This window comes from Misgurnus anguillicaudatus, chromosome 19 (genome assembly GCF_027580225.2).
Source record: "Misgurnus anguillicaudatus chromosome 19, ASM2758022v2, whole genome shotgun sequence".
Taxonomy (NCBI): Eukaryota; Metazoa; Chordata; class Actinopteri; order Cypriniformes; family Cobitidae; genus Misgurnus; species Misgurnus anguillicaudatus.
Window position 1 is genome coordinate 53102261 of NC_073355.2, and position 27725 is coordinate 53129985.

Consider the following 27725-nt stretch of genomic DNA (forward strand, 5'->3'; position numbering starts at 1 on the left):
ATTGGGTAGCTTGTCTTCCTCAGGTAGTGTTTAGCTATAACAGCACCCCTCACCAGGCCACAGGGGAGTCACCCCATTTTTTGATGTTTGGTCAGGAGCCACGGTTGCCTGTGGATTTCTTGTTGGGGAGATATCCCGAGCCAAGAGAGGGTAGTGTGCATGACTGGGTTGTGGAGCATCAGACGAGGCTCCAGGTGGCCTTTGCAGGGGCACGTGAACGGTTGCAGGTCATGGCCGATAGGCGCAAGGCCCAGCATGACCAGCAGGTCCGAGATGAACCACTGGTGGAGGGCCAATTGGTATACCTCCGAGATTATGGGGCCAGAGGCCGCCACAAAATCGGGGATCTGTGGAGCCCAGTGGTTTATCAAGTGACGAGGGCACCCAGGGAGGGTGGTGTGGTATACACCATTGCACCAATAGATGACCTGACCAAGGTAAGAAATGTGCACCGTTCACTGTTAAAGAGTAGGGTCCATAGGGACCTAGGTGTGGTTGAGGAGGTTGGTCCTTCACATGACTTCGTTATGGAAACCCCGTTAGTGGCTGAGGAAGAGGATGAAGTAGATTTGTTGGCTGTGGTGACAGAACGGAATCAAATGGGTCCAGCCTTGGGACCAGGAATGCTGGGGCCTGAGGTGGAACTTGGTCCGCGAGAGTATGTAGGTGCTAGTGGACCCGCTCCTGTGGTTGTGCCGGGACAACAGGCTCCAAGAGAAGAGGGTGTCTCCTCTCAAGATCCCCAGTCTGATAGCTTGCAGAGGGCCGAGAGGGTTGTATTGCGTAGGACAGGCCGTATAACTGCGGGCCGTCACTTAAATCCGCATCGTCTTCCCCGTTCTGTGGGAGAGGTGGCTGACGTGTCACTCCAGCAAGTGCGTGGTACAACGGCAGTTATTTTTAGACCTTGGGATTAGGTAATTGTGACTTGGTAGTAAGATCGTCGGGGCGGCGATCCAAGAGTGAGGGGTAGATTGTAGTGGGATGTCCTTTCTATTAGGTTTTTTTATTTTTTTTATTATTTGCTACAGCTGTACAAGTGGTCTAATTAGAAATCACATACCCTGATATAAGCAGGTTTGTAAGATGCCGCTGGTGTGTTGAAGCCTTTCCGTGCGTCATTGCCAGGGATCGCCCCTTCCGTTTCGCTCCTCCCGCTTCCGCATTTGCCCCGTTTGTTTGCAGGTATGTGTTGTGTAGCTCAGCGCTTATCCCTGTATGACTTGAGGTAAACATCACTCTAAACACTTCATTTGTAGCTCTTGGATCATTCGTGTTGATTATCATTTGTGACTGTTCCTGTATCGAACCTTCCTCGGCGTAATCTCGTGCCGGCCGCCGCCTTGCGTGCACGCGATCAGTGAAGACATTCTAAGGTACGTGTTTGTTTGCAAGTATGTGTTGTGTAGCCTATCGCTTATTGAATGTGTGACGTGAAATAAGTGTCTAAACATTCGATTCATAGCTCTGGGATGGCCCGTGAATAATTACTATTCGTGGCTGCTCCTGCATGTTCTCCTGTGTAAAACTTGTGCTGGCTGCTGCGATTGGGTGTGTGCGCTATCGCAGTGACGTTGAAGGTACGTGTGTGCGCTCTCGCAGTGACGTTGAGGGTACGTGTAGTTTTATTGCACTTGAACATTTCTAATGAGGTTGGAAATAATTTTAATTAATTCCCTGTAGGAGGAATATTTGGATTTGGGACTAGGATTAGCTGGCAACTATTTATGATGATGCTGCTGCTTTGTCTGTGATTGTTCTACGATGAAATTTTAAAGCTTTTTGCATCAACGTTGTGGGACGTCGGGGACAGAGTGGACGCTAAGGCGTCGGCTAAAGCCCGTCAAATAAATGTATAATTGGGCCTTTTTTGGTTAAATCTGTTTATTCATTTATTTGTATTTCTTATGTTTTCTACCTGCTTTGGTTGTAAATTGTCCTGCACCATTAATCTGATCTGGAGGTGCATTTCCCCAGTTGGCTGGACTTTTGATCTTAATGCAGGTAGCTTTTGTGGTTCCTTTGTTTAATATTTATTCATTTTGAATTATTTTGTGGTATTTACGTAATTTGGTATTTGATTATTTGTAAGTATTTGTCTTATTTTGTTTATTTGGTTGGTGTATTGAATTTCATTTGGTTTCTTTATGTACTTGCCCCAGTTACTTATTTTGTATGTGGTCTAGCATTTGATAATAGCTGTGAGTTTGGAGGTACACTTCTTCATTCTGCTAAGACCTCATTTCGGTAGCTGGGTTATTTTGTGGTTTAGTAGTTTTCTTTGGAAAATCTTTTCTTTGTTTATTTTATTTAGGTTTCTCATACTAAATCTTTTTTTTGTTTGGTTCATTATTCCTCTGTTACAGGAGCCGAGGCTGCCGGCTGTCCATTAGTAAGCCTCGAGTACGGTGGTGGGACTTCCGGAGTGCAGTGTGTTCACCATTGATGCCTGTGTGTGTAGTGTGGTGAGAGTGGAGCACCGGGTGTTTAAGGTTGCAGTGATACCGGGGCTGTGTGCTCCTTAATTAATTTGGACTACCATAGGCATGCCTCGGTCTCCCTCATAGTAACTTCTAGATTTTCTAGCCTGATGCCACCATACATAATTGATTTTAAGATTCCTGTTTTAATATAATAAAGTTTTGTATTTTTGGTATCCATGTCTCAAGACCCCTTCTTGTGAAGCAGTGTTCCTGTGAGCTTTTTTTTTCAATAAAATTGATTTATATTATATTATATTATTTCCCTGTTTTACAGGGTGGCGTAGTCAGCTACATTGTAAAATGTTTTCCCTTTTGGGCCTACCACTACACATTATTCCGCATATGATTTGAATAGACGAGGGTATTTATATAACGGCAACGGACGTCTCATATGGCAATACATTTCCACATATAACTTAACATAGCAGCATAATGAAATTCAAAAACAGAGAAGGAAGCAGGATTGACATGTTAATTTTATTATTATTACCGGAATAACAGCAATATTACTGAAATAAACTCTGAGGTAGGCTAAATGCGCCAAACGCTGTTAACCGCAAGTTTAAATAAACAATAAAAGTGGATAAAACATTATTATCTCTTAAAACTTTATGTGACAAAAATGATATTTAAAGGAAACGTATTCTTACAGTTATTCAAAGATGCACAAATTATTCCATATATTAATTCCTGTTTAAGAGCACGTTCGTCTCTGGTCTCGCTCTGTTATGTAATAGCTGCTTGACAGGTGCGCATCTCCTTCTTTCAAACAGTTATCATTATAACAATAGAGTAAACTTTATAGTTGCTTCCACTGTGGTTGTCTGACATGAATAACACACGTCGGCAAATTGTTATTATTTGAATATAATTTTATTGCTGCGTCCACAGACATCGGTGTGTAATTTACACACTAAATGTACACTGAAAAAAAAAATCCTTTCAATTTACGTAATTTTAATGTGTACATCGGTCCCACATAATCCGATTGTATAAAACCAACATAATTTTCCTCATTTAATTTTTATGTGTCAGACCAAAACATTTTAATTGTTTTAAGTAGTCTAATATAAATATGTTGACTCAAAGTGCTATTTCTCTTTCCTATAACACATTTATTTTGTAATGTCTAAGTAATTTTATTATGTAAGGGGACTAGATTTTCATCTCTAATTCCAACATGCTTTTTTAATGCTTATATTATGGGATTATGTAACTCTAAAGCAATTTCATTATGTCTCTGACACCAGAATAATCACCCATAATTATCCACATGTTATTTATTTCTTTTTTAAATACAAAATACATTTGCATTGGCATAAAAAGCAAAGAGTTTTACAAATGTTTAGTGATATTGAGGCAAACCACTGCTTTCAGATCATCAATTCATTTAAATCATTACACATTAATTCATTAACAGTCAATAACTATTACAACAATCAGCACATGCAGTACATACAAAGGGGCAATTTCCCAGACAGGTTGTAGATTAATCCATGACTAGGCTCTAGTTATAATAGGATATTTTTTACAAAAAAAAGTTTACAAACAAACCTACCTTACAAAAACAACACTGGAGTAAATCTTGAGGCAAAACAACGGCACTGATATATGTCAAGATATGGCAGTGCAATATGTTTTCAAATTAAGACATTGCAAAAGTCTGGGTCTAGGAAAAGCCCCATCTGTGAAACTGACCCAAATGTTTAAAATATAGTTACTATCACAATAGATTTAGAAGTGCTAAAACACAAACACTGCATTCCAAAGAGGAATGCAAAACAGTAAGTACTATTATTTTTTAAATGGATTTACAAACTGGAAAATATCAATCCTTCAGAAAGTCAGAGCTACATCATTTGTATAAACTGATAATCAAAGATTCAACAAAAACAAAATAGAACAACCATTTCCAAAATCAACTCTGAGCAGCAAACTGTTAATGTTTTAATAAGAGAAAACACTTAAAACAGATAAACAAAGTCGAAAATGAGCAGCACGGTCTTTCTGATCCTTTCACTGAAAGAAACTTAAAGTTACGCTCAATGCAGTTCCATTAAAATCTTTTGGATTTCCTCAAAAATAAAGCGGAGATCAGGATAGGTCAGGTTTAAGGCATACATCAGCTCAAACAACATGGCACCTTCATGGCTTCCAGGACTATACAAAGATCCTCTTCTTCATCACAAGCAGCATGTTGTTTGAGAGCCCAAATCCCAACATTGGTGTCTTCAAATGACCTCACTGATGCTGACTTCATCCATGCCCTGTACAAAACAGACAAATGTAGTTAAAGAAACAGAAAAAAAAGGTTACTGTTACAATAAAAGTGTCATTGGAAATTAGTACAATGCAAACAAATATAAATGTAAGTATGCAGACCCATGTGCATTGCCACAGCATGTTACAATTGGTTACAAATATATGGGTTACAAAGCAAGGCAGCTGCACTGTCCACTGCTCCAGGTGTGTGTGTGTGTGTGTGTGTGTGTGTGTGTTCACTACACTGGGATGAGTTAAATAAAGAGGCCACATTTCGAGTGTGTGCTACCACACCTGACAATCACAGCAAAAGTGAATTCTCTCATTTTCTCACTCTCATGTTGTTACAGACCTGTATAAATGTCTTTGTTCTGATGAACACGAAGGAAGACATTTATTTTGAGGAATGTTTGCAACCAAACTGTTCATGAGCCCCATTCACTTCAATAGTATTATTTTCCCCACTATGGAAGTGAATGGGGCTTATGATTGGTTTGGGTACAAACATTCCTCAAAATATCTTCCTTAGTGTTTATCAGAACAAAGACATTTATAAAGGTTTGTAACAACATGATAGGGAGTAAGTGATGAGAATTTTTATTTTTGGGTGAACTACCCCTTTAAATCTTCCCAGGTGTTTTAATGACCCTTGTGCCAAAAGATGTAACTAAAACATACTACATTTTCTGTACTTCCAACAAGGTTTACACATTTTTATGTCTATGAATCTATATTACTTACTTCTGTCATTTGATCATTAATTGTTTGAAGTCTTTTTGCTAGCTGTCCTCCTTTCTGATAGAAGAGTTTCATCAGGTTTTTGGATTGGAGGTCCAGGTGACACGCAGGAACATTAGACAGTAGCAATTCTTTTAAATTCAGCATTTATCTGAAAACAGATTAACCAACCATTGTATATTTGAGTACTGCGAGTCAAAGAATAATACATGTATATTAGTTACAAAAATAAGATTTAGCTCCAAAAGTGATAGGAATTACTTACCAATGCTTTTGAGTGTGTAGCGCATGCAAGGATGATGGACCTAAAAAAAGAAATATTCAGAGGTGAAATCAACACATAACCTCAAATGATTAAGACCACACATACACAGAACAATAATGAAATAAGTATTATATCAGTCATACAAAATTTGGACAAAATTAGATCTTAAAACAACAAGGTTCTCTTCTGAAAATGTCAGCTTTAAGGTGTGGCACTATAAAGCAATTTTTTCAGTGAATATACCAGACTTCACGCGAGGCATTTCAAAAAGCTTTTTCTAATAGAATCAAGTGTTGCTCGAGTCGTGACGTAGCGAAGTCATGAATAACTGACGCGGGTCTGATAATCTGATTAAGCAGACCGTTTGTTTAATACGCAATGTCATTATTAATGTAGTCAATTGATATCATCTGGTAAATTACTTACATGGATAACGTTACTCTGGACAGAATAAGGTTTGGTTAGCGTTTTATTTGTCCTGAACAGTTTCCATAGAACAGCTGAGTAAAAAGTGCCTCAAAAGTCAACTCAAAGCTGACAGTTTTCAACTCGGATAAAACTACCAAACGTGAAATAACGTTATACAGCTGACATTTTTAAAACACTGTGTTTTTCTTTATGAGCCTTACTGACTGTAACGTTAACTTACTCCACCAACCTGCTCCAAACTAATTTTTACTACAAGTCATTGCAATGGCTACATATTGTAAAAAAAACTGTCTATCTAGTGAAGATATATCACATATAAAGTGAACATAAATAAATAATAGAACTTACTTTAATAACGTGGTGTCCGTCTGAGAGAATTATTCTGACTGACTGCTGCTCATTTTGGCGCCCAAAACAAAAGATGTTTATTATTCTTTTATGGCAGTTGACGTCCTTTTCATTGAGCTATACTGCCCCTGCTGCTCAGGAGGTGCCATTTTGTATGCAAACTCAATTTTATTGCATAAAGTATTCAATTCAATCAATTTTAATCAATGTGAGAATAATGTGTTCATTTTACATTCAAACAAAACATTTTCATCCTAATCAATTAAATTATGTTTACACAAGGAATATAAATATTTTGTGTTGCATATACATGTTTATTTTATTTATATTCAAAGACCCACCAAGTCCATTTTTTCAGTGTAGGCTATTGTTTTACCAGTGCTTATGTGTATTTAAATGTCCGAAATCTAAAATAAACATTATGAGGTTGAAAACACTACATTGATATATGACAGCGCTGAGCTCGTCCGTCTGACTCAGCGCCAGGCAACGCGAAAGACGTTTGAATCTGGCAGTAATGTCACATCACTTAACATTATAAATCCCATATGGGGATAAGTTTAAATTATTATTTAACTCAAAGGTTGAACATTTTATTTGTAACCATGAATACAAAAATTAAACAAAGGGGGCACAAATCAGATCTGAGGGGGCAATGCCCCCTTTTGCCCCCTCGTGGCGCTGGGCCTGTGTTAGGGGCACTAAGTTAAGGATAAAGATAAGGAAAACTTTATTGTCTGTCACAAGTGACAGAAATTTGTCTTTGACAAGACAGGCTCAAATAACATTAAAACAGTAAAAACATAAGAACAAATAGACAGTAAACAATTTCACTCTACAACATACATGTGCAAAATATAAAATATGTTTGGTCTATAAATAATCATTTAGTATAGTAATGGCTGTAGGAATAAAATATTTTTTGTGTATATTTTTTCTTGCAAGTGGGACCCTATAACGTCGACCTGATGGTAATAGCTGAAATGATTGATTAAGTGGATGTGTTGGGTCCTGTGTGATTTGTAGTGGCTATCCTCAACACTGACCGTCTGTGAAGTTCTGTTAAGGGGGGTTGAGGGAGGCCTATTATCTTGCTGGCTTGGTTTATTATACGTGCAAGTTTTGTTTTATACTTAACGGTAAGGACATTATACCAGGCTGAAATATCAAAAGTTAGTAAGGATTCGATGAGTGATTGATAAACCCTGATTAAAATGTCCTTACTCACATTAAAATGTCTGAGTTTCCGCAGCAGATGTAGACGCTGCTGGGCTTTTTTATACACAGTGTCTACATGCTGTGAGAAGGACATAGATCAATCAATCTCTGTTCCAAGGTATTTAAAAACATTAACTTGTTCAACTGGCTTGCCATTGATACTGAGTGGTTGAAACATGTGCTGTGTACTCTTAATTTCCCTACTCTGGTAGCACAGCTCCTTGGTTTTATCAATATTTAGGTCTAAAAAGATGTTTTGGAATGTTGTGACCAGATTGTTAACTGTCTGATGGTAGTCAGACAGTGCCTTCGCGTCAGACAGATGGGCTACTAAGGCCATATCATCAGCATACTTTAAAGCAACACTATGTAGTTTTTTTACCTTTAAATAATGTCTCTAAAATTATTTCATTGATAGAACAACTTTTAACTGGACAAATTGTACTGTTGCTGCAACCTGAGCAGCCTCCTAGCTGCTACAAGAACACTCTGAAAGTGGCGGTGGAGGGTAGAGCACACAGCCCCACCCCTCCCCCTGCCTGCAGAAGAGTATCTGATACTAGGCACTGTTGCGCTTTTCAACCACATGGGGGAGCTGTAAGTCATTTTTACATGGAAACTACATAGTGTTGCTTTAAAAGGGTCATTCCTTCCCTGTTTCATGAGATATTATTTGTGTAAACAGAAAAAAGAAAAGGAGATAAAACACATCCCTGGGGGAGTCCAGTATTTAAAATCTGTTTCCTAGAATTAAAACCATTCACACACACCTGTTGTGGTCTGTCCTGTAAAAAGTTCTTAATCCATAAAATCAGTGTTGGGTGGACCTGAAGCTCATCTAGGTGGTGCAAAAGTGTATATGTATGTACAGTATTAAAAGCAGATGAAAAGTCCATGAATAAAATCCTTGTGTGGGTATGTGATGAGTCCAGCTGTTTGGTTACAGTGTCCAGGAGAGTTAAAGTTGCATCCCCCACTCCACGTTTAGCTTTATAAGCGAACTGGAGTGGGTCTAGTCTTTCTGACACATAGCTGGAAAGGTGGTTACCTACCACTCGTTCCATACATTTACATAGCAGCGATGTCAGGGCCACTGGCCTAAAATCCTTGGGGTCTTTGGCATATGTCTTTTTAGGAATCGGGATGACAGTTGACTCTTTCCACTGGTGAGGAACACAGCTTGAATCCAAGAGGCCCTGAAAGAGCTTGGTGAAAACTCCACTTAACTGGGTGGAGCAATCTTTAAGCACTCTACCTCTGAGCCTGTCAGGGCCAGGGGCTTTGTGTGGGTTCACTCGCCTCAGGATAGATGCGACCATTTGCTCCTCAATGATGATAGTCTGGTGGAATAGATTGGGGCTAGGTGGATTCCAGCTGGCTGATGTACTGCCTTTATCAAACCTACTAAAGAAGTGGTTTAATTGCTCTGCAAAGGAGGCAGGGTCTTGACAGTTAATCGCTAAAGGTTTAGATGTTCTCCCCATCATGATGTTTAACCCCTGCCATGCCTCTCTCGCATTCCCAGCGGTTAATTTTTCCTTGTAATGAATTTTTGCCATCTTAGCCTTCTTTCTAAATTCTTTCTGTAACTCCCGCACTAGCAGTGTATCACCTTCTAAGAAAGCCTTCTTTTTCCTAACTAGACAGGCTTTCATGTCCTTAGTGACCCACAACTTATTATTTGGATGTATTATTATTTGTTTGGTTGGAGTTACAACATCCTCACAGAATAAGATGTAAGAAGTTACTACATCAGTCAGTAGATTAAAATCGTTCCCGCAATCCTCAAAAAACAAACCCCAGTCAGTCAACTCAAAACATCCTTTTAGTGTTTCTGAAGTCTCTTCGTTCCACACATTGATTATTTTTTTCAATGGTACTTCCCTCTTGAGTTTTGATCTGTACTTTGGCAACAACAGAATAACCTTATGGTCAGAACGACCAATAGGTGGACGTGATTTTGATATGTACGCATTCGAAATATTACCATAGCACAAATCCAGTCTATTATGCATTCTAGTGGGTACTGTAACATATTGCTCCAGATTAGGTAAATGCGTGGTAACGTCACACTTGTTAAAATCCCCCAGCAAAAATACAGGTTGTTCACCAACTTGATTGACAGCCCTATTGTAACTGTTCGCTATATGTTCAGCAGCGAGTGTAAAATCAGGTCCTGGTACATATACTAAAATCACCGTAATCTGTGAGAATTCTCGGGGTAAATAGTAAGGTCTGAAGGACACAGTCATTATTTCAAAGTGCTTGCAACACTCAGTCTCTCTCACCGTGAAGTTATTAGCCCACTTGTTGTTGACAGCTATGCAGAGCCCACCACCAATCGACTTCCGTGTTTTCCGTACATCCCTGTCAAAGCGTATGATGTTAAAGCCATCCAACTCAAAATCCACATCTTCAGAAAGCCATGTTTCTGTAAAGCAGAATAAGCTTGTTTGCCTGTAATCCGAGTGCGAACTCAAAAGTGTAGACAGCTCGTCAGCCTTGTTCCGCAATGATCGTACGTTTGACAAGGTGATTGCAGGTAGCGGTAATCTGCTTCCTCTTCTCCTCAATCTGTTACGAATGCCTCCTCTAGACCCTCGCTTCCTCCGTATTTGCCTCCGTTTACTGCCACGTATTAACTCCAAAGGAATCAGTGTTGTAGAGAGGGATAATTGCGATGGCTCCAAGTTAAGCCGACTCAGCTCCAGCAGCTGAGTCCGTGTGTAAACGAGCCTGCCTGGGCTAGCGGTAAACGGAACATCAGATCCCAAAAAAAGTCCATTTACACGATAAAAGCTCGCAATCGCGAGCCAAATGCACACTAATTGTAAAACTGTTATTATTGACATTTCGTCAAACGTTAAAACACACTATAAAACACAACGCAACGTGTAAAACAAACAAAGTGTAAAACAAACAAACAAAGAGCCTGGCCGTGTCGAGAGTCGCTTTGTTGCACAGCGCCCCCAGTTAAGGTATACTTTATTGTCCCAATGGGAAATTTGTCTTGGGCTCACGAATACAACCACTGCATTGCCAAACATAACAAAACAAACACATTAATAACAATAAAAAAAGACACATTTACAAGCAAAACTAAAGAAAAAAAAGAAAAAACAACAATACACGAGTGCCAATCATGATTTCTACTTAATATTATTTAATAACTTAACAGCTGAAGGAATAAATGAGTTCTTATACCGGTTTAGTCTACAGCTAGGCATTCTTTTCCCTGATGGCAACATCACAAACTCAGAGTGCAGGGTATGCGTTATATCATACAGAATCTTATTTGCCTCCCTCAAATTTTCATATAGAGTCTGGAGATAAAAAGGTTCTGTTCTGCCCATGATCTTCATAGCCGTGTGAACAAGACGCCCAAGCCTAGATTTCAGATGTACCGTTAAATTCCCATCCCAAATATGTATTCCGTATTTAATCACATTCTCAAATACAGCCTGATAAAACAGCATCATGATCTTACCATAAAGTCTGAGCCTTCTCAAAAAGTACATTCTTTGTTGTAACCGAGTGCACAAGGTATATGAATCTGCCATGTAAGAGAACAATCAATATAAACGCCAAGATATTTATATGAGGACACTTGTGCAACAGGAACATCATGAATACGTATAGGGCTATGGTTTCCGATTGACTTTGGATCAAATATCATCTCCTCAGTTTTCTTCACATTAACAATCAGAAGATTGTCATCACACCACTCTATAAACTGGCTAATCTCAGAGCAGTAAGACGAAATGTCTTGATCTTTATATAATAAACTCAGAATTGCAGTATCATCACTAAATTTCACAATATAGTTGTTACTATTATTCCTCGCACAACTGTTTGTGTACAATGGAAAGAGAAATGGGGAACTCACACACCCTTGCGGGGCTCCTGTACTAATAGCATGAGAATCAGAGATCTTCTTATTAACCTTAACCTGTTGAGTTCTATTTGTTAAAAAAGAAAAATACTATTCAATAATAAAAGGATTTACATCCATCTGTTTTAATTTCTCCAATAATAAATACGGTTGCAAAGTATTAAAAGCTGAGCTAAAATCAATAAAAAGTAGGCGTGCATATGCCTTTGAATCATCCAAATGTTTAGATACTAGATGGGTGATACTTCCTACAGCATCATCCGTGATCCTGCCCTGTCTGTACGCAAACTGCCATGGATCTAAATTTGACATTACTTCACTTTTCAATAAAGACACCATGTACTTTTCAAAGCATTTCATTATTTTTGGTGTCAATGCTACAGGTCTAAAATCATTGTTCTCGGACGGATGTGGCCTTTTTGGAATTGGAAGGATCACAGCTTTTTTCCATAGCGCAGGAACTGTATGTGTATCCAATGAACGCTGAAAGACTGTACACCACACTGGAGTAAGTTCTGCAGCACAGGTCTTCAAAAGCTGTGCGGAGATCCCATCAGGTCCCTTAGATTTCTTTGTACATCACTGATGAAATATTAATTGCACCTTTGAACTATCTACCCGTAATCTAGTGCTCATACCATCCGTCAGAGAACCTATAACAGATATGCATTTATCAGAAAAATCATGAGTTTGAAACCGCAGATAAAAATTAAGTTCGTTATAGGTGGTCTATTTGATTCCACTTTTTTTCAAATTTGACGTGGAAAACTGACGTTCAATAAGATCTTTCTGATGTCCCCTTGCCCTTTTTAGTTGATGATTAAGTTATTTTTGTATTGTTTTCAACCCAGCAAGATCATGATTTTTAAATGCAACATTTTTCCTGTTAATTCCGTTCTTAATTTCTTTAGTTATATAAGATTTGTTGTTTGGATATATATAATAACATTCTTTTTAGGAAGTACATTATACACACAAAAACTGATATAGTCCGTTATTGCCTCAGTAGTATTAATGTCCATATCCAGTTCCAGTCTGTGCATAGGAAACAACCCTTAAGTGTCTCTATGGCATCGTCTGACCATACAGTTACTTCCTTCACACATGGTTTACTGCGTTTAAGCATGGTCCTGTATGTAGGAATTAGATGGATAGTGTTGTGGTCGGAGTTAGCCAGCGGTGGTTTCGCTCTGACCTCGTAAGCCTTTTTAATGTTACCATAACACGTCTAGAGTTCTGTCCTTTCTTGTCACACATTTGATGTATTAATCAAAACCTGGCAAAAACAGTTCAAGCTTACACTGATTAAAACCACCTAAAATAAACACCGGAGCCTCAGGAGAGCACTGTATTTGTTGGTAAACACAATCTGCTATACATTCTGCTGCTTTGGCTGCATGTCCACTGGGAGGGACATAGACCGCACAAACAACGACGCTAACAAAGTCCCTCGGTAGATAAAAGGGTCTTATTTTCAAGCACAGAACCTCAGGATCGGGGCAGCAAATTGTGTCTTTAATTGTGTACTGCTTACACCAAGCGTTACTCACACACACAGCCAAACCGCCACCTCTGATTTTTCCTGATTGTTCATTCCTGTCCGCCGGCACCAGCGAGAATCCTTCCAGACCCAGAGCAGCATCCGGGACATCGCGGTGCACCCATGTTTCCGTAAACACCATCAAACTCGAAGTACGGTATTCGAAACATGCCTTGGCGTTAGCTCGAAGTTCCTCTACTTTACCGTGCAGTGATCTCGCGTTGCACAGTATCATCGACGGAAGAGGTGGTCGATTTCCTCGTCATCGAAGACATTGCCATATTCCGCCTTGTTGCCCTCATCTCCTTTGCCTTCTATTGCGTTCAGATGACAACCTCACACAACCAGGCAGATTCAGGGGAGGTAGCCCTTCATGGCGGATTTGCAAGTAATGTGTCTCTGGTGTAGCTAATTGGCGTCCACGTTGCTACACCTGCGTGTAGTTTTGGCACCATTTAAGATATCCCAGTACAACAACTACTAAACACAGTTGAACGAACATTGTTGTACTTATATTGACATTGGCACAATTACAATTACTAAAATAAAATAAAATTCAAAATATGCTAAAAACAGACAAACTTAAACAAACAACATCTGGATGCAGTAGAGCAAGAGAGAGCCTGGGTCGCAAGCAGTGCAGCTCTAGACTTAATACTTTTTTAGACTTTGTATTTTTGTTTTATTACTTTTAGCTAATTTGGTATTTTTATTTATTTTCTTTTTCTTTTTAATTCGGCAAAACTTGTAATCGCAAACAATTGAAGTGTATTAATACATTTTATAAAAGACAAGAAGAACTCTGCTTTCGTGAACTTATCTCAAATAATCAACCACGGGGAAGTCTTCCAACAATTATATATGAGTATGATCTAATCTTAGAATATTACTTTAAGGGATGGTAATGTGATTGGTATACTTAGGGAAATAATTTTTCCCTAGATTCAATTCAATTCAATTTTATTTATATAGCGCTTTTCACAATTGGTGATTGTTTCAAAGCAGCTTTACAATAATAGAAGCAGTGGAAAGCACAGAAAACGACAGATAGCACAACATAATACACGATAGCACAAGCAGCTAAATTTGCTGCGGCTATGAATCAACATTATAAGCGTGTGTATTGCTAATGTAACGTAAAGAAAAGGGTGCTAAGTTAAGCCCAAGAAGGCTGCCTCCCCGGGTTGAAAACCCCCTAGGAGAAAAAAAACCCCAGGCTCAGCCGGGGAAGTAAAAAAAAGTCATAGGAGGGAAAAACCCTTGGGAGATATATTTATATATACATTGAAACGATTAAGGAGATTAGGCGGAGGTAAAGTGGGTTCTGCCGTTGGTCGTTGGTCATGCATCAGCTGGGCATCACGTTGAAGGTCTGCTCACGTTGAAGGTCTGCAAGGTCTGGACTTGCCATTTCTGATTGCAACCTTCTTTAATGATACATTGTCCTTCCATGCTACTTAAACTGAACATCCCTACACTGTAAAAAATAAATTGTTGGCTCAATTAATTATTTTTTAGTAACTAGTTCCACAGAAATTTTACGTTCACTCAATTTCTGACTCCAAAGTGTTACCTGGATTGATGTTTTTTAGTTGGCCCAATCTTGACTCAAATATAAAAAAGTATGTTTGCTCAACTAGCTTTATAGTTCATTCAACTAAAATGTTTTAATCAGTTGAATCTTTAAAAACTTACAGCAAAGACTCTGTCAATTAAAATTTAAGTATTTACTCAATGTTTTATGTGTTACTTCAATTAATATTTATTATTTGGGAATTTTTAATAAACTTTTTAAAATTATTTATCAAATAATTTATGCTGGTGTTGTTAACAAATAATGAACTTCAGTCACATAAAAACAAAAGCTTTATTGACTTATCATACAGACTGAACATACAGAATTAAGTCTTTTCTAAATAGAAGGCAAAACAGTCCAAAAAGCCTCCAAAGTCAGTCAGAACATCTGCAGGGCCATTTAGAAGAACTTCTTTCACCATGTATCCCTTTGGTCTGCCTTTCCATCATCACCGCTCTGGTTTGATAAACAGAGGAATATAAATACACACACACATACATAAATAAATGCATGTTTAATATAATAAAGCTTGACGGTGAAAGACTTTAACGTTATACCCTAAAATTGCCAAATTTCCCTCAGACATCACACGTAATTGAATTAAACACTATTGGGCGGTTTTCTCAGACAGGGCTTATCACTGACTAAAATACTGACATCTCTTAACATATGAGTGCTATTGTTTTGTCTCAAAATGCCCGCCAGTATTGTATTTTATAAGGTTTGTTTGGAAAAAAGTCCCAATTATAATTAAGACCTAAACCCTGTCCGGTAATAAAATAGCTCCACTTTAACTCGGACACATAACACACCTTTATATAACTTATATCTTTACAAAAACGTCGAGTATTTTTGTCTTTGCTAATTAATATAGTCTAAAAGTAACAAACACTTTTTTTTTACAAACACTTACCTGACGTGAACTTGAGGAAACGGCTGATGACTTGTGTCGCTGTGGGAAACAGTGAGTGATTTCAGCTGTTAGGTGCGGAATGATCTCAGATGAAATGACCTGTGATCCAGATCCTTCCGAGTTAAGACATTTTAAATTAAAAACTCACGCACATACTGTACATACACACACGTGCGCGAGCGGGTCGCGCGCACGCGGAGCGCACACGGCGCGCACACGGAGCGCACACGGCGCGCACACGGGTACACACACGCGGGTATATTAAGAAGTTTTATTTAAGATTGTTATGACATTGGGACTATTTCTCCACCCGCTCCTTCAGCTCTGAAGTTCAAATTCGCAGGCAGTCCGGTTATAACAAATGTAAAAGATATGAAACATCACTCAACATCGCTATCAATTAAGTGCAATTCTAAAATATGATTTAAAACATAACCCTTTCATTATTTAGTATGAGAAATTAAAATGAATTAAATCACGTCTAAATGCCACAGAGATATCAGAGCCAGCAGTCGATTTCTGATGGGCTTGCCGAGGCGAGGCTGCGCTGGGCGGGGTGTGAGTGCTTGAGCGCCGGTGATTTTCTCATCTCCGTCCGAAAGTGTCCGAGCACATTTTTAAATAGACGCTCTTTATTAACCGACCGCATATTTAAACTTAAAGCACATACATTCACGCCTGAACAACTTTTACAATTACATTTTGTGACCAAATAACAGTAATATTATGAGCATTTTGTTGTCAGGAAACATAGCTGTCATAAGTCCACTTATTGACAAGATTTGTCTTAATTAGTTCAGTCAACATAGCCACTCTGAATGTTGACTGAATTTGAAAATAACCATTCATTTAATGTTTTAAACACAGATTTATCTAGACTTAAAAAAATATGTCTACTCAACTAGCTCAAACAAAAAAATTGGTTAAACTTATATATTTTTGCCCGTCCAACATTTCATTAATTGGATTTTTTACAGTGTACTATTACAGTTGCATTAAGTCACTCTTTAGCCATTTTATCAGATCTTTCATTTCCTAATATATCTGCATGGCTGCGTATGCCTTTGTAAATTGATCTAGTAAGCAACAGATAATTGTTGGCGTCTTTTCTCTAATGGGGACTCTCCTGTTTCAAGGTTTGGACAAATATATATGCTATATGCTAGGGGTGTGACGAGACAATTAATCCATGAGACGAGACGAGACACGAGATTGGGTTCACGAGAACGAGACGATATTTTTACATTTGTTAAGAAATCCTCAATGATAAAATAAATGAATAAGAAACTGAAATCACGTCATTTTTAAAAGTTTTAACTAATCAAGGACTGTCCCTAACAATTATTTTGCTAACTGATAATGAAGTAATTTGTTATTTTTGGGTAATAAAAATAGACCCAAATGAGCAGTAGCCTTTAAAATTACATAATAACAAAGATGCAATAATAATTGGTTCAAATAAAGTATTAAAACCAAGTTACATTAAACAACATTAACAAACACATTACATTTGTGCCCTATAAATAAAAAGTATAAGTGTATGAGGCTTTGAAAATGAGAAGTTTGTTTTCCATGCTTATTAGCAGAGGTGTGGACTCGAGTCATGTGACTTGGACTCGAGTCATGAATTTGATGACTTCAGACTCGACTCGACAAAATGAACAAAGACTTGCAACTCGACTTGGACTTTAACATCAATGACTCGTAACTTCACTTGGACTTGTGCCTTTTGACTCAAGAAGACTTGCTACTTCACATGAAAACCTGGGGAAAAACATGTTCACACGGCCGTGCCGCTCTCAGTGTATCTGCATCTGTGAAAAAATCTGCGTGCGCCTGCACGACATCCAATCACTGCAGTCCCACGTTGGTTTGGATGTTGGGACCGTAACAGCAGTACAGCTCAGCAGTGGTGTAGTCTACTTGATACGCAGGTACACACCTTATACCCACTAGGAATTGTAAAGAATTTCCGTATACCCGCTTAAAATAGCGTGAGGATGCGTAACAGCATGGTTTTGTGACATTTCAAACTTTTACTCATAATTTAGATGTGAAGCACTGTAAAGAAACAGTCCATGTGGAGAATTGAATGAGTGGATGAGTGCTGTAACATAAAATCTGAGAGTTAACAACGCACATGTGAGTAAACAACATTTAAATCATCAGTCCAGTTTAATACTTTATCTGGAGATAAGGTTTCAAGTGCAATAAAATAAGCCCGTGATTATATCCTGATGGTTTTTAGCTTTCTTCAGCATGTTTGCTTGTGCTTCACGATGTTACACTTGCCTTCTCTGTGTTCATTTATATATCTACGTTGAAGATTTATATGATCTTACACTTCTGTGAGGAAATTCATGTCTGCGTTGATGTTTAGTTCACACTTGAAAATTAAAGATCATTTTCTTCACTTTGGTTTGGGTGTCTAATATTAGGCTACATGATGGTCTTGTAATAATAATTAAGTAAAAGCCTATTTTCGCCTTTTAGACAATGCTTGTATTATATGCAAAAAAAGAAGCTTTTTATATCAATGACTATAAGTTAAGAGTTAATTCATAGTCATCTTAAATGTGTATTAATTAAAAACATTTACACCATTAAATTACACATGGTAATGTTATCAATAGTTGTCAGATAATAGCTATTGAAAGGGTGGATTTTTATCTCCTTCAATGCATGTGTTAGCCACGGATTGAAGATTGTAAACAGTTACAGTTTATTTAATTTTAATTAACCGTTGTGTAAATTTTGGCCCTGAGTTAGATGTTGATAAACACTTAACCAGTCTAAAAATATGTCCATTTTCCCCAGCTGTAAACCCATTGACTGTTTAAGGGGCTGATCACACCAAACGCACTTTAAACGCTTGGAAACGCAAGGCACGATGCACTGCCTTTTTAAAAAAGAGCAGTGCGACGCGGCTTTTCATATTGTTAAGCAACCACCGAGTCAGCTGTCTTGTCAATCAAATATTGAAGCGTGAGCGCTCTTTTGCTGTTAACTGTCATATTAGCAGAAACTTTAAAAAGAGGACACTTGCTCTGACCTTGTTTGAGGGTGAGAGGTGCACAAACACGAAGGAGAGAGTGAGCGAGTGGAGTCCGCTTCTTCAAAGCAACTGTAAACTTCACTCACCACAACGTAAGGCCCGCCTCTCCCCTCATTCGATTGGACAATGAAAAGACGCGAATGACGTTGGGTGCTTCTCGCTCTCAGCGCTCCTACAAAAACGCGTGCGCGGCAGGCGGCAAAAAAAACGCAAGGCGCTCAGTGCGCACAAACAGCCCGCATACGCTCACTGCCCATAGAATATCATTCAAAAAAGGCGCCTGCAACTGCCATAAACGCTTCTGGTGTGATTGGCCCCAAAGTCTTTTTTTTCTTATAATAAACTGACATGTTGATAACACATTCAGTTTATGTGTTTATGAGTACACTTTCAGAATGCTCTCAGTTACATGAAGATCCATACTGTATGCATCTGTAAGTGTGGTGGTGCTTATGGGGTGTCGCGCTGGGACAAGTGAGCATAAAGGGGATCGCACACCGGCCGCGCAGCTCAAAAAAAAAATCGAACACATTGTTTTCTATGAGTATACGCACACCGGCGCCGCCCAGCTGTGACTCAGGAAGTTGCTCAAATCCCTATCGCGCCACACAGCACCACTCACATAGTTTAACATTAAATAACATCATATTTGTCCCAAATCATTAATGATTAACATTGGCTGCTAACGTATATTTTGCATTTTGAATTAGATGCTATCTGACGAAGCTCACGCTATTTGCACTTCCGGTTTACAATATATCCGAGTTGTCCTAGATGCAACGGGACGCTGAGCTGCGCGGCCGGTGTGCGACCCCCTTAAGAGTGAGAGGGAAAAATCACAGTATACTCACTGCAAAAATCTAGAGTAGACTACACCACTGCAGCTAAGTCACTACATTGACATGGCAAGGTTTAAATAAATACAAATCTTACAGACATACATGATTTTTATACATTTTCTTTCTGTTGTAAGAAGACTTGAAATGACTCTAAACTAAAATGGTAGGACTTTGGACTCGACTTGGGACTTGCCTCATCTTTGACTCGACTTGATTCGGGACTAGAACAAAGACTTGAGACTTACTTGTGACTTGCATAACAATGACTTTGTCCCACCTCTGCTTATTAGTAACGAGAATCAAGTTGTCTTTATGATTAAAATTTTGTATTATTATTTTTTATTAATATTAATATTACAGTTATTTATGTTATAATTATAATAAAAGGCAAAAATGCATTTAAAATGCCATTTTCATGTAATATGACAAACTTCCGGTTTAAGACCCCCCCCACCCCCCCACCCCACTTACGGTTTCATCCGAATACAAATACAAATAATTTTGAGATTGTTACAGATACAAATACTGACTCCGTTGCACAACCCTAGTTTTGTTTGCTTGAGTTTGTTTAAAAAAGGACATCTGACCACCACTGTCTAAGCAACTTGCGTATTTATTGGTAATAGTACATTTTGATTTTGAATTACTAACATTTTATAGTCCGTATGCAATTTTGGTTTAGATAATAACAAAGGAAAAAAGCTGAACTTACAGTTAACAGTCTTAAGAGTTTACAGGTATTAGTTATATAATTGCATTTAATGATTATCGGTTTACACATAACAACCAACACAACATATATCTGCGTAATGTAGAAAGCAGAGTTAAAATGAACATAGCACTATTCCTTAAACCTATCACATCACCCTTCTGATGGTAAAATAACAAAAGAGTATGAGTCCTACATGTGATTCAACAATATATGGAAAAAGAGCAAAACAGAAAGAACAAAATGGCAATTTACAAAATGTCTATATCCGTCCCCTATATTTTTATAAAACATTAAGAAAACACTTTAATTACAATGTTTTGACCGCACTTTATGAGCATGCTTCAATAATTTACTATGTTCTCTAAGCAATAATAGCTATTACAGTCATGAACAAAGTGATATTTGTATAAAAAAAGTAACATTTCACTGTGAAATGACTACACACGTCTGTACGCTGGTTTTTTTTTAAATCTTTGTGCAATTTTTTTAAAAAAATCTTTGAATTTTTCCCAGAATCTTTTAAATGAATTTCCCTCATCTTCCTCCTCTGCAATAAAATCCTGAACATTTTCCATTTGTTCAATTCTCTGTGCTTCCTCAAACATCTCACTAGTGTAGTGTCCTCCATTCTGCACTATCATGTTGTCAATCTTCTTCAGTAGTTCTGTCACTTGCCGTCTGTTACTTAAATCTTTGTTGTTAAAGATATGATAACCACTACAGCTATCTACAATTGATTTTAATTCCTTAACTTGATTTATCTCTGACTCAAATGTCTCACTGTCAATACCATCTCCATTTGTGAAGAGGATTATAAGATGCTTCAGCACATCTTTACCAAAAATGTCTTCAATTTGTGTCAATACCTCTTTCTCCTGCTTTGTGAATCTATTTACAGGAAGTACAAATAAGAATGCATGCACTCCTGGTGAAGACAGAAATACACTCTTTGCAATCTCTTTTGCCAACTCTTCTTCTGGAAGATCAATGTCAAAAAACCCTGGAGTGTCAATGACAGACACAGTTTTGCCATCAATAACTGCTTCTTTAGTACTACAAGACTTTGTTACAGAGATCAGACTTAGCTTGCATAAAAATTTCTCCTCTCCTATTATGGTGTTTCCTGTTGAACTTTTCCCAACACCAGTCTTTCCGAGAAGGAGGATCCTTACATCAGGTGAGTTTGTCTGTGCCTGTTCCGTAACTGGTGAGAAAAACAAAGAAACACACAAAAAACTTCTGTGATTTATTTAAAAAAAAATACATAACTAATTGTCTGTTTTGTTAAATAAAATTAAAGTGGGAAAAAGTGTGACGTGTCAAGTATGAAATTAGAATTCGTGTTAACCCATCCCAATGAGTAGCGAACACACAAACACATTCGCAGGCATCACAGTGAAACCCGGGGGGCAATTGGGATTAAGTTGCCTTGCTCAAGGGCACCTCAATCACAACCTGCCGACCGTGAGATTCAAACCGTTTTTACAAGAGCAACACTTTTTTTAAGGGCACCAATTATCCGATTCATGATTTTTCATTTCCTTTGGTGTGTAAGTTTGTATTAGTTCATGTTAACAATATGCAAAACGTGACAAAAGACTAGAAAATTATGTCGGCATTAGTGGTTATACATTAGCATGGTTTAGGTCTTACTTAATCTCTTATAAAATGGCTGAAATTCCACAGGAGGGCATATTTGATTCATTAGACTTTGCTCCACAAACGTGACACTAAAATGTAACATTATAAGTCTTGAATGGGAAATGAGAGTTGAAAGAATGTCCGGCAGTGAACTAATTGTTTACAGTATTTATATCAAGTCACATTTTTTTTTTTTATGTAGAGATAAGACAATAAGACAGAGATATTTATTATTGAACCAAATCGCTCCAAACATAATATGTCAGATTACAAGTTGCACATAGATGGCTGCACGGTGGTGCCATCTTCCACAGTTAGGAACTTAGGTGTGATGTTCGACAGCAACTTATCCTTCGATAGTCATATCGCCAACGTCTGCCGCACAGCATTCTTCCATCTTAGAAATATCTCAAAAATACGCCATATACTGTCTGCATCAGATGCAGAGAAGCTTATCCATGCTTTTATGACCTCTAGTATAGACTATTGTAACTCGTTACTCGGGGGATGCCATGCAAATCAAGTTAACAAGCTACAGCTAGTTCAAAACGCTTCTGCAAGGGTACTTACTCGATCTAAGAAGTATGACCACATAAGCCCAATTCTGGCATCCTTACACTGGCTACCAGTTAAATATCGTATACAATTTAAAATATTACTAATCACCTACAAAGCCTTAAATGGCCTAGCACCCTCATATCTTAGAGGATTATTATCAGAATACAATCCATCATGTAAGCTGGGATCACAAAATTCTGGCCACTTAATTATCCCTAGAATATCAAAAGTGTCTAAAGGTGGTAGATCCTTTTCCTACTTAGCCCCTAAGCTCTGGAATGATTTACCAAATAATGTTCGAGTATCAGACACAGTCGATCAATTTAAAGCTAAACTTAAGACAATCTTCTTTAACAAAGCATTCACATAAAATGTCCAGTAAATGTACTTTTCCCGCAGTAGTTATTTTGTCTAGAACAAAGCACTCACACACCTCATATTGGGTAATATTCTTATGCCGCAATAGTTAGCCTGTCTGGAACCGAGCTGACTTAAACCACTATACTGTATGACACTTGCATTACATGTGAACAGCCCCTACGCTAATAGGATTCTGTTTCTCTCTCCATGTCTCATCCTCGACCCTGAAAGTTCCTGCAACCGTGAAGGTCATCACACCGTTGATCTACTGACTGTCCTTCTACGAGATGCCCAGCCGATGCCTGACCAGCGACCACCGGCAGAACCAATTTAATTTGCTTACTCATTTACATACCCCCATAGTATTTATATATGAAGAGTTTGGTTCCAAAACGCAATAAATCCATTTTGACAAATTTTGGTAAAAACGTGTTTTCTATACCAAGAAAGTGACAAGATGAAAACAACTATTTTCTGTTACAAACTTTCACATAGCATCTTTAGGTTATAAAAACATAAAAAATTCAAATCCATAACTTGATTTTCAAAGATTTATTATAAAAACGGATCATTTTTTCCACAAAATGCACTAAATCCATGACAAGTTTTTATTCAAAATGCTATAAATCTATTGCATCAATAGCCTATATAAATGTGCATTCATCTTTGCCATGTTATATTCATTTAGTTGACTAGTTGTACACACTAATTAAAAATATAAACATTAATGTCATTAATCAAAACACTTACTTTGTCATATTAAGATCACTGTCATTGCGGTTACTTGACGTCCTCGCTTAACGTCTTTCACAGAGATCAGCTGTAAAATGTTTTTGGTCCTGCTCGATTTTCATTGACTTTGAGTAAAATTATGTAAAGTTTTTCATAAGATCCTCTGGGGTCAATGTGTTAGCATGAGAAGCTTGCTGTCGGGAGAACAAGCACCCGTCTCCCGAGTGCCTCTCAGGGAAATATTAGATGCTGATGGCTTACGTTTCTTTCCCGTCACAGAAAACCATCACAGGTTTAGCGATGCAATTAAAGTATTATTTTGTTTTGTTTGTTGATCACGAAGTACAAAGTAGATGAGGAAAACTAGGACTCCGTGGACTCAGCGCGTCCGCCATTGTTTGTTTACATTGCGTGAATGGTCCGCTCTAATATCAGAAATGGATTTATTGCATTCTGTAAAAAAGGAGCAGTGGCGTTTATCGCATTTTGGGAAAAAAGGGAGAAAAGATGACAGAATAACACGGCGGATATTGCATTTTGCGTAAAATTAAGAATTTACTTTTAACTACTGACCTGATATAATACTGATTTTGGCAGTAACTCATTTTTTTCAAAAATGGCGTTTATCGCGTTTTGGAACCAAACTCTTCATATATATATGTATCGCTCTCAAGGGTTTTTTCCCTCCTAGGAGTTTTCCCCCTGGACCAGCCAGGAGGATTTTTCTCCTAGGGGTTTTTTCATCCCCTGGAGAGTCCGCCACCTTTGCCTTAACTTACTACTTTACTGTATACGTTACATCATTACTATGCTCGCTTTCTATGCTTTTCATACATCTATTACTGTAAAGCTGCTTTGAAACAATTAACTATTGTGAAAAGCGCTATATAAATAAAATTGAATTGAATATCGTAATTTAGTCAGAAACGTCAAGATTGTGAGGCAAACAAATCGTTTAATATGCTTGGAATAAAATGCTTGGATATTCAATTTTCTTGGACTCTTGGGGATTTATGAAAACAATTTGTTTTGGTCAATTTCACCAAAGCGGATAAAGGGAAGATTTTGAAGGTAAGTTCAATTCAATTTAATTCAATTTTATTTATATGGCGCTTTTCACAAAAGTTAATTGTTTGAAAGCAGCTTTACATTAATAGAAGCAGTGAAAAGCACAGAAAAACAACAGATAGCACAAAAAAATACACGATAGCATAAGCAATTAAATTTGCTGCGGCTATGATATTATAAGCGAATGTATTACTAAAGTAACGTCTAGAAGTGGAAGCTAAGTTAAGCCCAAAAAGGCTGCCTCCCCGGGGTAAAAACCCCCCTAGGAGAAAAAAACCCGGGTTTTTTAGCCGAGGAAGTAAACAAAAGCCCTAGGAGGGAAAAACCCTTGGGAGATATTATATATTTATATATATATATACACACACATATAAATGAATAAGGAGATTATGCGGAGAGTAAGCGGGTTCTGCTGGTGATTGTTGGTCAGGCATCAGCTGGGCATCACGTTGAAGGACGCCAATAGATCATAGGTGTGGCAACTTCCACATCTACTGGAACTGGGTCTGTTTGTCTCATTGCCCTCTGGGTCAATGACAAGACAGGGAGAGAATAGCAAACTCATATTAGCGTAGGGGCCGTTCACATGTAATGAAGTGTCACACAGTGATGTGGTTTAAATCAGCTTAGTTCCAGACAGACTAACTATTGCGGCATAATTATGTTATCCACAGTTGAGGATTTTGCAAATTGGGGGCCCACTGCGAAGGTATATATGGTAACTAAGGGTCACCTTTCGATCTTTAAGAGAAAATGAAACCTGTCGACCCGTTTGACTAAGGCCTGAAGCCCCACTGTCGTTGTTAATGCAGGTTCAGTGGCAAACGGGTCTATATTGCATACTATTTACAAGACCATGAGAAAACGCCAAACATTGCAACCCGACCATACGTGCCAACCCGTTTGACTAAGGCTGGAGGCCCCACTGTCATCGTTAATGCAGGTTCAGTGGCAAACGGGTCTGTATGGCATACTATTCACAAGACACACGAAAACGCCAAAATCGCAACCCGACCATACGTGCCAACCCGTTTGACAAGGCTGGAGGCCCCACTGTCGTCGTTAATGCAGGTTCAGTGGCAAATGGTCACAACCCGACCATACGTGCCAACCCGTTGGTGATGCAGATGTAACCCACTCAAATAATTGAATTGATGGATTGAATATTTCTGTCACTCATACCTGAGAATAAGTGTTTTTTTATTATCATTGTTTTTTTTTATTTGTATTTTTTTTTACCTGATGCATGTTTAGTCATGTAAAATTCATTTATATATATGTGTGTATTATTTTTTTTTTGTGAATTGTAATGGATTATTAGAGAAGTTGAGTCGATTGATACTGACGTCACTTGTGCGCAAGCTTGTGGTGAAAGATGTGCGCTGCATTTTGGAAGCTGCTCAACTTAAACCATCCTTGCAAATCTCTATCTAAATACATGCTAAAACAGTTTCATAGCGTTAGGTAAGGTTTAATCATTCTTATTTTCTTAATAATTTCTGTGTATTTTAATTTTTAATGTAAGATGATGGTGGGTGGTGCCGTCTGTGAATCGGGCATAAAGTTTGCAAACTGAGTTTTTTTTCTTCTCTTTCCTTTTCTTCATATTATAGTCATTGTTGTTTAAATAGTTTTGAGATTGTATTTAAACAATATATGTTTACATAATGTTTTAAGTTGAAAGTGATAAACGTTATGTGAATGTAGTGGAGTGACGTTGACGTCACTTGTGCGCCAGCTTGTGGTGAAAGATGTGCGCTGCATTTTGGCAGCTGCTCAACTTAATCCATCCTTGCAAATCTCTATCTAAATACATGCTTAAACTGTTTCATTGCGTTAGGTAAGGATTGCAGCATGTGTTTGATGAAATTGAACTGTTTCATCACGCTGTGATTGTTTTGGGATTCGGGTCGATATGGACGCGATACGGTGGAATTTGCTACAGATGCACTGCGCACTCACAGGACTCGACAACTAAAGTTAGTTTTTCTTCAGCGTTTGGATTCGTTTGGATTCGTTGGGAAATCTGTAGGCTTTCTTTCCTTTATATACACACACACAGACTGAACTGAGCTAAACACATTTCTACCTCAAATTGAGAACTTTGGTACTTTACAATATTTGGATTCATACTGTTTGGGATATGTATATTTTTTTTGTTACTTCAATTGTTGAATGATATCTTTTATTGTTCAATGGGTCAATTGTGAACGGAAAGAAAAAGTTGAATAAACTTGCAATGCAGTTCAAAGTTATAAAGAAGAAAAAGGGTAGTAAATACACTACTATTCACTCAGGTTAATTCTTGTGTTCGTGCCTTTATTCAAGCAGTTATATATATATATAAATTAAATAAGATCTGATTTCATATAAGTGCAGACACACTATTCTTAAACTATATATTTTTTTGTTGTTGTGTGAAACCCCGAACCCAGGACTCCAAACATTAAGATAAGCTGAGATTTAAGTGATCTCAGACCTAGTAGATATTTTTCCTCATTTTCTTTAAAGTGAATCCAACGTATGGGTTACAGAATAGAGAGTGAAAAATTTGGCGCCCAACGTGGGGCTGCGCTTGTGTGATAAAACTAATCTTTATTAATTCAGTTATTTTCTAACCTTTTTTTCCACTGTCTTGAATACTTTTTTTCTTTTTCCTTTCAACGTGGACTTGTGTAAGCAGTATAACTGTGATCCTGAAAGGTCTGTGTTACTTACCAATGTAGACCCAAATACTACCCTCACGGATGTGAGAAGATTTTTCGATCATCTAGATGAGGTAGTGAAGACAGAATGGGTAGGTGACAGATTTTCAGGGGAGATGATTTGTGAATTTCAGGAGGTTGCTACCCCATTAATAGCAGAAGAAGAGTATCTGAGTGCTGATGGCAAAAGTATATTGAAAATTGTACCCTTAGATGTTGGACAGATCAAAGAGAAGAAGCATTCCTCTAACAGTCTGACAGCATCACAGACTACATATACATGTTAAACCTCGGATGATATGGCTGATCAGCTGTTGGCACAAATAGAAAGTTTAGCCCAACTACACCATGTAGATGCAGGCGATTTAAGTATACAGGTTGCATCTAAACT

The 27725-nt window shown here is 38.0% G+C and overlaps 1 protein-coding gene and 1 long non-coding RNA gene across 2 annotated transcripts; both read right to left on the bottom strand.

Moving 5' to 3' along the window:
* Positions 1-3409: 3409 nt before the first annotated feature.
* On the bottom strand, positions 3410-6827 carry LOC141350941 (uncharacterized). The gene is made up of 3 exons (XR_012359037.1): positions 5749-6827; positions 5487-5634; positions 3410-4750 (listed from the first exon to the last, which is right to left on the bottom strand). It is a non-coding gene; the product is annotated as an uncharacterized lncRNA (long non-coding RNA).
* Positions 6828-20707: 13880 nt separating this feature from the next.
* Positions 20708-27399, bottom strand: LOC141350885 (GTPase IMAP family member 4-like). Its single transcript, XM_073856734.1, has 2 exons — positions 27348-27399; positions 20708-21474 (listed from the first exon to the last, which is right to left on the bottom strand). Exons 1-2 carry the CDS (start codon positions 27397-27399, stop codon positions 20708-20710), a joined length of 819 nt encoding a protein of 272 aa, XP_073712835.1.
* Between the last annotated feature and the right edge of the window lie 326 nt (positions 27400-27725).

Bases quoted from the DNA above. Each gene is read 5' to 3' on its own strand.
- LOC141350885 (XM_073856734.1), bottom strand. From the start codon at position 27,399: ATGATCGAAAAATCTTCTCACATCCGTGAGGGTAGTATTTGGGTCTAC. The intron at 21,475-27,347 runs GTAAGTAACACA...TTTTCTCACCAG, and splicing joins TAGTATTTGGGTCTACATTG to TTACGGAACAGGCACAGACA.